Source organism: Miscanthus floridulus, chromosome 18 (assembly GCF_019320115.1).
Source record: "Miscanthus floridulus cultivar M001 chromosome 18, ASM1932011v1, whole genome shotgun sequence".
Classification (NCBI taxonomy): domain Eukaryota; kingdom Viridiplantae; phylum Streptophyta; class Magnoliopsida; order Poales; family Poaceae; genus Miscanthus; species Miscanthus floridulus.
In genome coordinates this window covers 122,073,292-122,085,071 of record NC_089597.1, presented here as the reverse complement: position 1 = coordinate 122,085,071, position 11,780 = coordinate 122,073,292, and the positions used below count along the sequence as shown (strand labels likewise).

The following is an 11,780-nucleotide window of genomic DNA, read 5'->3' as shown; positions in this document are numbered from 1 at the left end:
GATAAATTTAACGAAGTGTGGTAACACTACACCTTTAAGTGTTTTTTTGCTACTTCTGCTTTTGTGTTCACTTCATAGAGCCATGCACTGTGCACCCACACAAAATGTGTGTGTTGAACTGGATCTCTTCCCGGGGATACCCAAAAAGGAACCTTCTTCTCAGCGTTATATAATGAGAAAAATAAAACAAGAAAGTGATTTTTCTATAGAATAAAAGAACTTCTTACTCAACTTTCTAGCTATATAAAAATAGTAAGCAATATGAAACGAGTAACTACTAGCGATAAGAACTTTCACCTGGCTAGCACTTAGCAAGGTTAGTTTGCTTGGAGGGCATCTGGATAACTGACAAGAGAAGTTGAGTGCCATCTAGCATGATGAACTGCTCGAGAAAGGCTTTGGGTCAAGTATGGAAGAAATCTTTCTTGGTATCAATCCCCTTGCCCCTCATTCTTTGAGAATCAGAAGGATCCTTTTCGTTGTTGATGTTACATATTCATAGTTACGGTGCCATGGCTTTCTTCAACTTTGCTAAAATTTTGATAAAACTTTATCAAACTATAAATTTTTGACTAGTCAAAATAATTGACTGAATTTTCTGAAATTCGTCCATTTCTTGGCCACTGAATTTTTTTACTTTTGATTAAATCCATCTGTGGTTCCTGCTTTAATCTGTTCTTGGCTCACAAATGAATGAGAGAGAAAAGAATACTACTCGCGCGTGTATCCGACTCGACCGTGCATCCGATTCTATTTTTTCGCGACCGCGTATCCAACTTGAACTCACGTACTCATGGTCCTATAATCACTGCTCGCGCGGCTCTCTCATCTCCCCATCTAATCCACCACCCATCCACGAGACCTTGCACGATGCATCCCACGCCCACCGCCGCCTTGGCCAACGAGCAGAGCGGGAGCCCCCTCCGACACTAGAGCAGTCCCGGTGCTGAGTTTACTAGGACATAGAGTGACACTCTGAAATCGAGGCCCTTATTATAAATATCATATCAATAATCCTCATATTTATGTAATAATGTTACCAATAAATATATGAAATATATACAAAAGCATTTTTATAAACTAGATTGAATAAAGTTGTTCCTCAATGCATGTAGTTGTCAACCATTTAATTTCTCTTGAGACAAATTTCTTGATTACGCGAGGAATTGAACAATTATTAACTGAAACTAACATAGTTGAAACAAGATTGTATTTGTTAGAAACTTACGTTCTGAACATGTTAAGCGGGTAGAGAGAGGAGAGTTGGTGATTAGGATTTGCAAATGAGTGAGAGGGGAGAGTTTCTTATCGTCATGCTCTTGGCATTATATATAGGCAACGACATTTTGCAACCTAGTTTATAAGGGGGAGTTTGGCCTATATGAATATGGGCTCCCCCAATAGTAGCCCCTTAGCTACTAGGTTATGGCCGGTACTACATGACCTAGTAGATGCTCATACAAGAAGAGGCACAATACAACTCAAACCTTGGTTGCAAGGATCGCCCTTCGTAACTTGCACGTGCGTGGCCCACTAAAAACTCCATCCAAAAACTCTATGGGAAAAAAGGGCATGGAGAAAAGAGCACGAGCACGACTCTAACTTATACATGCTCCAATTCCCAAGGCTTTGATTCTAGCTCCAAGCGCCTTGATCTTTCGGACATCTTCCTCTTTGGGCTTTGACTCCTTCTGCTGCGTCTGTAACATGGTTCATCGGCTTCACTCGGGGTGCAGGTCTTCATCTCTAGAACCTTCTCGATGTACGGGCCTTCATTTTTGAGGCCTTCATCTTGCTTCTTGCATACCAAATTGCCCACATAGTTACCAACACCCGAATAAGATCGGCATGGGACATTATTTCAAACATGTTCGCCAATCAACCTCTTGAGCTTTCCTCCTGCATCTTGCTGAGGTGTTCGACGATTTTCTCGCTCTTCAATGCCCATACACATCTCGCCATATTACACTCAAGCAAGGAATGTTTCCAAGAATCAAGGGCTCCACATAAAGCACATTGGTCATGATCAGCCATATTTCTACAGCGAAGAACATCTGCTGATGGCAATGAGTGCTTTGTGAGCCGCCAAATAAAAATTCATACCTTTGAAGGCACCATGACCTGCCACAAGGACGGCCACTACTTCTCTTCCTCTCTCCTATTAGACCTTGTTGCAGTCTCCGACAAAGCACGCCGCATAATAAGCATTCTATATGCGAATCTCACTGTGAAAACTCCCGCCTTGTCATGATGCCAAGCCCGGAAATCCGGTTGGCTCTGATGACATAGAGGGATATTAAGAATCACATCAATATCAGTTTGTATGAATAATTCCTGAAGCTTTATTCGTTCCCAAGCTATCAATGTGCTGTCAATTAGCTCGCTCACAAGCTGTGGGCGAGTGCTGGGTACTGGCCGCCGCATACTATTACTCGGTAGCCAGTCCATATTCCAAACTAACCTAGCCAAACCTAAGTCGATTCTCCTGATCAGGCCGAGCTGAGGCAGTTCCCTGCCATCCAAAATTGATCACCAGATTTTAGAGGGGGCGGAGCCAAGATTGATCACCTTGTGGAAAATAAACCTTCTTTAAAATCCGGGCGCTCAAAGATGCCGGTTCCTGAAGGATCCGTCAAACCTACTTCTCAAGCAAAGTAAGATTGAATAGCTCAATATCTTAGAAGCCCATTCCGCCAAGAAACTTTGGCATAATCATATCATCCCATGCCACCCAGCATGTCTTCCTCTCTCCCGCCTATGTACCTCTACGTGCAACCTATCTACGTTAAGTTCATCCACTTTTAGACAAATTAGAACCAAAAGCCATACAAAGTATAATATACATCCCTGGTGGGGAACTTTGGCGTGGAGCCATGGAGGGCCTCGAGCGGCCGCCCCGCTCGCCCTGCCCCAGGGCCGAGCCTGCGCCGGAGGCCGTTCTACAGCGCTTTCGGTGCCATTGACGAAGCAATCAAGGCAGCCGACCACCTGCGCGCCGCGTTCCGAGAAGTGGGGGTCCGGATCGTCCAGCTCCTACACCCCGCCGCGGACGACGACGTGGCCAAGCAGCTCTGCGTTGCGCTTGATGATGTTATGGTGGAAGCGCTCGAGACTCTGCGGCTGGCGCCTGTCCTGCACAACGCACTGGCGACCACTGACCTCGCAAGGGCCATCGGCGCCCTCGGGAACCATGTCTCGGCCTGGATCTGGACCCTCGCAGGTGACGTAGTGCACGGGTGGAAGGCGGCCAACGTCGCCACAGCTACATCAGTGAAGGATGAGCTTGTCATGCTCTCTGTTGATCAGATCCCACGCCAGGGCATCTCTACAGCAATCAAGAAGGTTGTCGCTCAAAGTGAGAAGATGGAGGCCAAGAAGCCGATCGTCACCCAAAGCGAGAAGATGGAGGCCAAGAAGCCGGTTGCCGCTCAAAGCGAGAAGATGGAGGCTAAGAAGCCGGTCATCACTCAAAGCAAGAAGATGGAGAATACTAAACGGAAGCTACGGAAGCTACGTGAAGGTTACCAAGAAGCCGAGAAGGTGAAGCGTCAACACATGATTAAGAAGATCGAGGACAAGGGGGCGCCAAATGTTAGAAATGTGTCGAATATTTATTTGTATTAATGGGGTTATAGTGGATTTGTGTTGTAATTAGTAGTATATGGTTAAGTGAGTTAGGTATTGACTCTTGTAACTCAGCCCCTTTATAAAAGGAGGAGGAGGGTGCACTTGTAACCCACCACTTGAGAGTAGCAACACAAAGGTGACAGGCTCGAAAGGGGTGCCATGGTTTTGGCCGGCGCCTCGGGCGGCCAGTGTCGTGGTTTCGGGGAGCAGCGCCCGTAAGCAATGCCCTGGGGACGTAGGCTTCGGCTGAACCTTGTTACCAAACATCGAGTCTCCTACGTGGTGTGTGCGATCTCTCGGGAGCATCTCGCGGTAGATTCAAGCAATCGCTTCCGCATGAGACGCCAATATCACAACACCAAAGCATTTGGAGCAAAGCCAACGGAAGATGCATAGAGGCCCAGCAAGATGTAGGACCTCCTCAGGCGTTCGTCGTTCTTTGCTTCCCTCTCTTCAGTTGATTTAGGGCTCGGTCTAGTTTTTTAATGACTATTACTAGTGTATTGACATCAGTTATGTCTATTTATGTATAATGAGGTGTAATCATCAATATTGGGAAAGAGCATTTTTTTTCCTGCTACATGTCGAAGCGAAACTGTATTGATGTAGTTATATCTGCTGTTTAGCCGTGCTCCATGTCACCCGCAAAGCGATTCTTTTTTCTTTTTGAAAGTAATGGCAGGAGCTCGTCTTTCAATTAAGATAAATAGAATTGGCCTAGTTTATAAGGGAAACCATGGCTGAAAACTTTACATAGGCATAGATTAAAACGCAGAAAATATCCACAACACCAGAACATCATAGCCCTAACGACTAACCACAAAGTGATTCTCGACCGAGTATTTAGCTCCAAATGTGCTACCCCTTCCACCGACACCTGCCCATTCGGGCATCAGTGTCGACGAAAACATATTACTTCGATTTGGTTCTTTGCAGATCAAGATAGGATCGATATGATAATGTCAGCGACGTGGTCAGCCAAACTGACAGGCAAATCGGCATATTACTTCGATTTGGTTCCTTGCCTGTTGCCGTTGACCTCACCGATAAGATCACTAAAACAATTGTAGCTCTAGCACGAAGGCAGCTCGAATGCTCAATTATATGGACCACCATGGAGCATGTTACCAGAGCAGACATGCATTACACAGGTGGTAGGATCAAAAGAAACGCCAACAGGACGTACCTTATTCCCTGCTAAACTCAATTCTCAAGTCTCAACGTCTCGGAGTGAGAGCATCTTAAGAAAAATTGAACATCATGACTATAGATTCAATAATCCACATGGAAGAAACCAGAGGCTACTGGTAGCAGTTTTCACTTTTCATTCGTGCCTCCACCACGGAAGCTCGTCAGGACAAGATAACCTTACCACCAAGCCCCAGCAGTCCAGCACAAGTAAATGAAGCACTGGACGGGGCATGTAGCTTTCCAGATTAGACAACTGTCTGAAGGGGCCAGGGGAGAAGTTTCAACTCGTGAACACAAAACAGACACGATTAAGCCCAAGACGGTGTGTCTTATCCGGTGTCTTCTCAGGAAAACACATACCACATCTGCAATGCACGGCTCAGAAGCCCTCATCTGAAGCACTACCCAGCGAGACAGAAGTCTTGAAACAAAACCTTTAAGAGCGTACTGAAGTTATGTTTTCAAAAAAAAAAAAAGAGCGTACTGAAGTTTGTTTCAGGTTTTTATGTAAAACTGTGCTACACCAAAGAAGCATTCCAAAAAGAACTTTGTTTTTTTTTTCTCGTATACGCAAAAGATTTACGTATCATTATATTAAAAAGAAGAGTTTAAACATACAGACAACGCGCATCTACCGAGTGCCAAAGGAGGTCGACCTAAAACAGCTGTAGCTGGACCATCATAGTAGAAGATCTCTAGTTTCAATATTACATAAAAGAAAACAACCACTATCGACGCAGCGGTGCGACCTAGGCCGAATTTTTTATTTTTAGCCTCTTTTTTGAAAAAATTTCACAAATATGTTCATGGAGGAAAGATTTTGAAATTTGGACTCTTAGCTTGGCGACATAGTTGCTGGCGCCGAGCTTACACGTCTCGGCGCCATTATTGCTGGTGCTGAGCACTTGGACTCGACGCTGACGTGAGGTAATTTGGCAAGCAGCTCGACACCGTAGATCTTAACACCGAGCTCGAGATCGTAGATCTTGACGTAAGGTCGGAGCCGTGGTTACCGGCGGCAAACCTTTTACGTTGGTGCAATTGTAGGATTAGAAGGCTGCATTCACTGCCGTCTCCGATGGGACTGTTCAGCTGGAAAAACACACAGCGCCCCGTGGCGTCGCGTCCACTGTCCACAGTGGCCATCGCTGCCGCGGGTGCCCATACCTCTGTGTGCCGTGCGGCCAAGCAAAAGCAAAAAGGCATCCTGCCGCAGAGCTGCCGGCCTGCTTCTGACGTCTGCCACTCTGCCCTGCCCTCGTGGGTCGTGGGTGCGCCATCAGTGGCATTGTTGCGAGCCCGCGAGCCTGCAACGACGAAAACCGAGCCCTGCGTTCCCGGCTTCCCCAGGAAAAGCAAAGCAGTACTCTCTTGTCTCTCTGGTCTTTCTTTAATTTGCATTGCAGTACTCCGCCTAACAAAGTTGTACTTATCCAGTGATCACTCGTCGATCGAGCAGTACTCGTCATGTTTTGTTTTGTGGTATCGTCTCCCGAGTCTGGATGCATGGCATTTCCGCTTCAAAATTTGAATCCGGTTCTCGTTGTTCATAAACATATGCTGCACTTGGGGTGCTGTTTTACACTTTTACAACGTTCTTATATGAAATCTTTGCTGCCTGCTCAGCCTCCTGCTGTTCTGCTATGATGCTCAATTGAAATGCTGATTAAGCCCCCTCAAGAGCGTGCTGACAGTTCAAAAAGAAAAAAAAAGCGTGCAGAACTCGGCATATATTACCACCAATTTGTCGCTGGACGGTTCGTCGCTCTACTCACGGTCTCAACTCTCTTTGGAGTGCTCGTGGGCAGTCGAGTTGGTAGCCGGCCCTGTTTGTTTGAACTTATCGGTCATGGACAGTGTTTTTCTTTCACAGCAAATCAGCGAATGGTACTTCTCGACGTAAAGAACATGGCCATAGCCTGCATACCACGACTCGTGTGCACATACATGGCATTTACACACACAAAGCTAAAGCACAATGTAATCTAAATACATGGCGAGAAAAAAATATGCACTATTATGATTCTCGGTGAGTCATGTAATTTTAACTTTAACCAAATATATATATATATATATATATATATATATAATAAATACCCTAAAAAAATTAACTCTTATATACTCCTTATAAAAAGTCAAACAATTTTAACTCTCCTTTATAAAAAAGTATTAATATTTTTTGTATTAAATAAGCATCATTGATTGATCATGAAATATATTTTCGTAGTAAATGTATACAGAGACATTGGATGGTATGGTCCTGGAGGAATTTGGATGGTTTGGAGGAATTTGTGAGAGGAAAACACTGTTCCAGATAAAAAAAAGAAGTGGATCAAGCCGGGTTTAAGGGCGCGCGAATGGGGCCATAAGTATGAGTACTTTTTTCTATGAAATAGGTCCAACCTAAGAAAGTTTGACTAGTCTCAAATCTAGAGTTACATTCTTTTTTGAAAGTATATAGAGTAAATATTTATGGCACATAATAAGCATCATCAAATTAGTTATGGAATATATTTTTCTATGATCGACTATTTAAAGATATAAATATTAATATTATTTTTATAAATCTATTCAAATCTGGAATGACTCGATGAAAAATGGAGGTTTTATTATAAAAAACCCTTTAACGAATAGTATCTGTGGCAGACTGACGGTGTTACTTAATGCGCTTATTAATCGAAGAGCATTGAGCTGTAAAACCATTTTATTAGTACAGTATATATTCGTTCACGATGTCGACAAGGAGGGAGCCGAAATGGCATGGCAAGTTGGCAGTCGTGCGACGGGACAGCTCCGTAGACCGTAGCCCGTGAGCTTTGCTTTTCCTGGGGAAGCCGAGAACGCAGGGCTGTCCGACCGACGTGATGGGACAGCTCTGTAGACCGATGCCCGCTGTGAACAGTGGACGTGACACCACGCAACGGTGCGTGTTTTTCCTGCTGAACAGTCCCATCAGAGACGGCAGTGAGTGCAGCGTTCTACTCATACAGTTGCACCAACGTAAGAGGCTCGGCACCAGTGACCATGGCGCCGAGCTCGACCGCAAAATCTACGGCGTTGAGATGTCTACCAAATCATCGTCACATCAGCGTTGAGCCCAAGAGCTCGGCACCACCAACGATGACGCCAAGACGTGTAACCTCAGCGTCAGCAACGATGACGCCGAGCTAAGGGTCCAGATTTTAAAATCTTTCCTCCAGGGGCATATTTGTGAAAAAATTTCAAGAAAAAAGGCTAGAAAATAAAAAATTTGGCGACCTAGGAGGTACCCTTGCGTCTTCGCGGCTGGCTGGATGAGCCCTTTCCACTGTCCGAGAAAAGCGCGCCCAGCGCTTCGACATTGGATGCAGTCAAGTTGTCGTCGAAGATCTTGTCAAAGGCCTCCAGCTCCGACGCGGATAGCGCTGCTGGACACTCGGTGTAGCCCAAACGCTGCATGATCAGCACCTCACCTCGCTTGGAAGCAGGTACTCGAGAGAGCCCCCGAGCCACCAACCGTCTGCTCCGCCATGGCATCATCGGCTTAGCAGGAGGCTGCTTGGGAGGCTCACGAATAAGCGGAGAGTCGACCTTCTTCAGCACGCGCCTGGTGAAGCTCTCTTGAGGCGGCGCGCGGCGGAGCTACTGCTGACGTCGACCGTGCGGTCCTCCCGAGGCGGCATACTGAACATGTCAGCATCCACCGTGGCCTCGGGCAGACCAATGCCAAGTGGACCGCCCTCCTCATCCTCTGCAGGGGCAGCAACTCTTGAGGGGGTGTTCTGCGCCACCCAAAGTGGCGTGACCTAAGCCTGACCGTGTTCAGGCGGCCATGGAGCGAAGCCTATTGCTGTCTGAGCAGGGATACCAAGGCGGCCACTGGTGGCCATCCGACAGACCACGAGCGAGGCAGCAATCTCCTCCGTCATCGGGTCCTCTAAGATGTCGTGTGTGGTGTGCGTGGTGTCCGAGTACTTTGTGAGCAACATATCGAGCTCGAAAAGGCTCCATACCTCACTGGTGGGCTCAGATACAGCAGCGGTCGACGTAAGCATAGCTCCTCCTGGCTCACCGTGACTATCCTGGATAGCACTATCGTTGGCAGTGACAGTGTTGTTTGGCGCCGCAGCGTTGCCGTAATCTCTTGGTCATTCCCGACGCCTACGACGTCGTCGGTGTCAGCGTCTTTTGCCGCGTCGCCCTCTGGTGTCCGCCACGGCTTTGTCCGAGCCCCACGCACCTCCATCCGCGTGCAAGCCACATGTACCGCCGTGAGTGTGTGACTAGACGTGTCGATGGGGTGCACCCAACTCATCAGGCACGCTGGTCCTTGTCGAGCCTACTCGAGGCCTCTTGTAGTCGCATTCATGGTGGCGGAAGCCCCGGCAACGTAGGCAGCGCTAGGGTAGTCTGCAGGTCGACACCCTGTGCATGGAGGAGAGGCAATTGAGGCATTTCCTGAGCAGCTATGGTGGAAAACGGGGCACTGGGCGTGGTGGCAGAGCCTCATCGTGGCCTCCAGATGACCCACACGATAGGACCTTGCGCTAGCCTTCTGCGTCTGGAGCAAAGAAGTGCCGTCGGACGTCGAAAGTAGGTTGTGGTCCAAGCCTCCGATGGACCGGGCGTCGACACCACGCACGATCATGGGCACTATGGCTAGGCCCGCTGTCCCTATCTTGGCCATGGACTGGGAGCCCATGGATGAGCCACGGACGTGGCTGGCGAGGGCGCTTGTGTCGCACACCGACAGCGTCGGCCCCCGCAGCATAGCCGCACTCGCCTCCGACGATGACTAAGCGTGGCTGGGCTTTCTCGGCTGGTGCGACCTCAGCCGTTGCTGGCCTCGATGAGCTGCATCGAGGTAGGTGGTTGGGGAGGAGGTTGATGTTCACTCCGCATCTGAGACATCGAGGAGGTCATCCTCATCCTCAGCCCAGTGATGAGCCTTGGAGCGTCCCCTAGAGCACTCCCGTGGGTGGAAGGGTTGGGCGAAGGGAGAGATCGAGGATGGCGAGGTTGCGGCAGGGCGTCCCGAGGCCACCTATGGCGCTAGGCTAAGCTCGCCACGAACTATGCCCATGATGGACGTTGACCCAGAGGCAGGGGGCCCTCCCTCATCATCGGGCCGCGCAGCCCTAGATCCGGGCCTGCCAGCCCCCGACGGCTAGGCCGGAGGCGCGGATCCTGTGGGCGGCAGTGCCGTTGGCCGCCCCACCGCTGGTGGAGGCGCAGACCACGTAGGCGGTGGCACGGGCGGCGCTGTTGGCCGAGCAGCCACCCCATGGCCATCAACGCCAGCTTCTTCGCTCGGCAGTGCAGGGGTGACGGCGTCAGGGAGGGGGCACATCCGCAGCCTAGTGTAGGGGAGAAGGCGGGGGCTTCTAGTGGGTGGGGAGGGAGTAGGGAGGGGGAGGGAGAGGGGGCCATCGGCGCCTGGGTGGCTATCGACAGTGGGGGCGGCTAGGGGAGGGGGTGGCCGCCAGGGGCGTCACCGGCCCATGACGGATGGTGACCCAGAGGCAGGGGGCCCTCCCCCGTCATCGGGCCGCGCAGCCCTAGATCCGGGCCCGTCAGCCCTCGACGGCTAGGCCGGAGGCGCGGATCCCGCGGGCGGCGGCGCCGTTGGCTGCCCCGCCGCTAGTGGAGGCGTAGACCCCATAGGTGGTGGCGTGGGCGGCGCTGTTGGCCGGGCAGCCGCCCTGTGGCCATCAACGCCAGCTTCTTCCCTCGGCAGTGCCGGGGCGGCGGCGTCAGGGAGGGGGGGCATCCACGGCCTGGTGTAGGGGAGAAGGCAGGGCTTCTAGTGGGCGAGGAGGGAGTAGGGAGGGTGAGGGGGAGGGAGAGGGGGCCGCTGGCACCAAGGTGGCTGCCGACGACGATGGCGGCTGGGGGAGGGGGGCGGCCGCTAGGGGTGTCGTCGGCCCTATCCCTAGATCTGAGTCGGGTTCAGGATGTCAACATCCTAAATAGATGGGTGCTAAATGTATACAAAATAAAACTAGGATGGTGAGGCCTATTTCAGAAAGAATAGCGGGGTTCTGTTGCTACTTTTTATGCATAGATAAGTTTAAACTTCAGCAGCACCTACCGGGGACAGGTGGAAAAGAAATTCAATGAGGGAGGTACAATGTTATGTTGATCGATACATTGCATAACAGCTATTCCTTTTTTTTACTACAGATTCTATGTATCAACGTCCATCTCTTGTATCCCTACATCCATAGAAGAAGCATATGAAAAGAGTCAGATTTGAAAATTGAATTGAATTTTATCAAAGTTCCATTAATAGATGCAAATACTATCAACAGATAACGCTGATTCTATAGAACAGATCTAAATATTCCCTCAAGGGTGTAAACAAAATTCTAGCATTTTTGGGTGATGCATACCTAAACAACAAACATTAAACTTCTACCCCACGAAAATGCAACAGACAGAATAAATATTGTGATCCGGATGAAGCATTCATCATGCACATTAACACCAGCAGGTGCAGCAGGAAACATGCCAAAGAGTAAGATATGATTAAATATATGTATACATGTCGGGTTCATAAATCCGGGGTCCCCAATGGACCCGCTGAAAGGTCCTAATGGCTAGAGGGGGGGGTGAATAGCCTAATAAAAATTTCTACAATAACACTTAACCAAATGGTTAGACAATTATGAGGCGAAGCGAGTGTTGCGCTAGCCTACTCAAAATGCAAGCCACCTACCACAATTCTAGTTTAGATAGTGTCAATTCACACAAGATCAATGACACTACCCTATGTTAGTGTGCTCTCAAAGGCTAACTAAAGAGCCACACCAACCAAGCATGCAAGCTCTCACAACTAGCTACACTAAAGAGCTTGTCAACTAGTTTGCGGTAGAGTAAAGAGAGTGATCAAGAGGGTTATACCGCCGTGTAGATGAATGAACCAATCAATCATGAAGATGAATAACAATGATGACCAATCACCTCGGAATCAATGATGAAGA

The 11,780-nt window shown here is 48.9% G+C and overlaps 1 protein-coding gene across 1 annotated transcript; it reads left to right on the top strand.

The window, feature by feature from the left end:
- Positions 1-870: 870 nt before the first annotated feature.
- On the top strand, positions 871-4,093 carry LOC136524520 (uncharacterized). The gene is made up of 3 exons (XM_066517864.1): positions 871-931; positions 2,930-3,591; positions 3,992-4,093. Exons 1-3 carry the CDS (start codon positions 871-873, stop codon positions 4,091-4,093), a joined length of 825 nt encoding a protein of 274 aa, XP_066373961.1.
- The last annotated feature ends 7,687 nt before the right edge of the window (positions 4,094-11,780 follow it).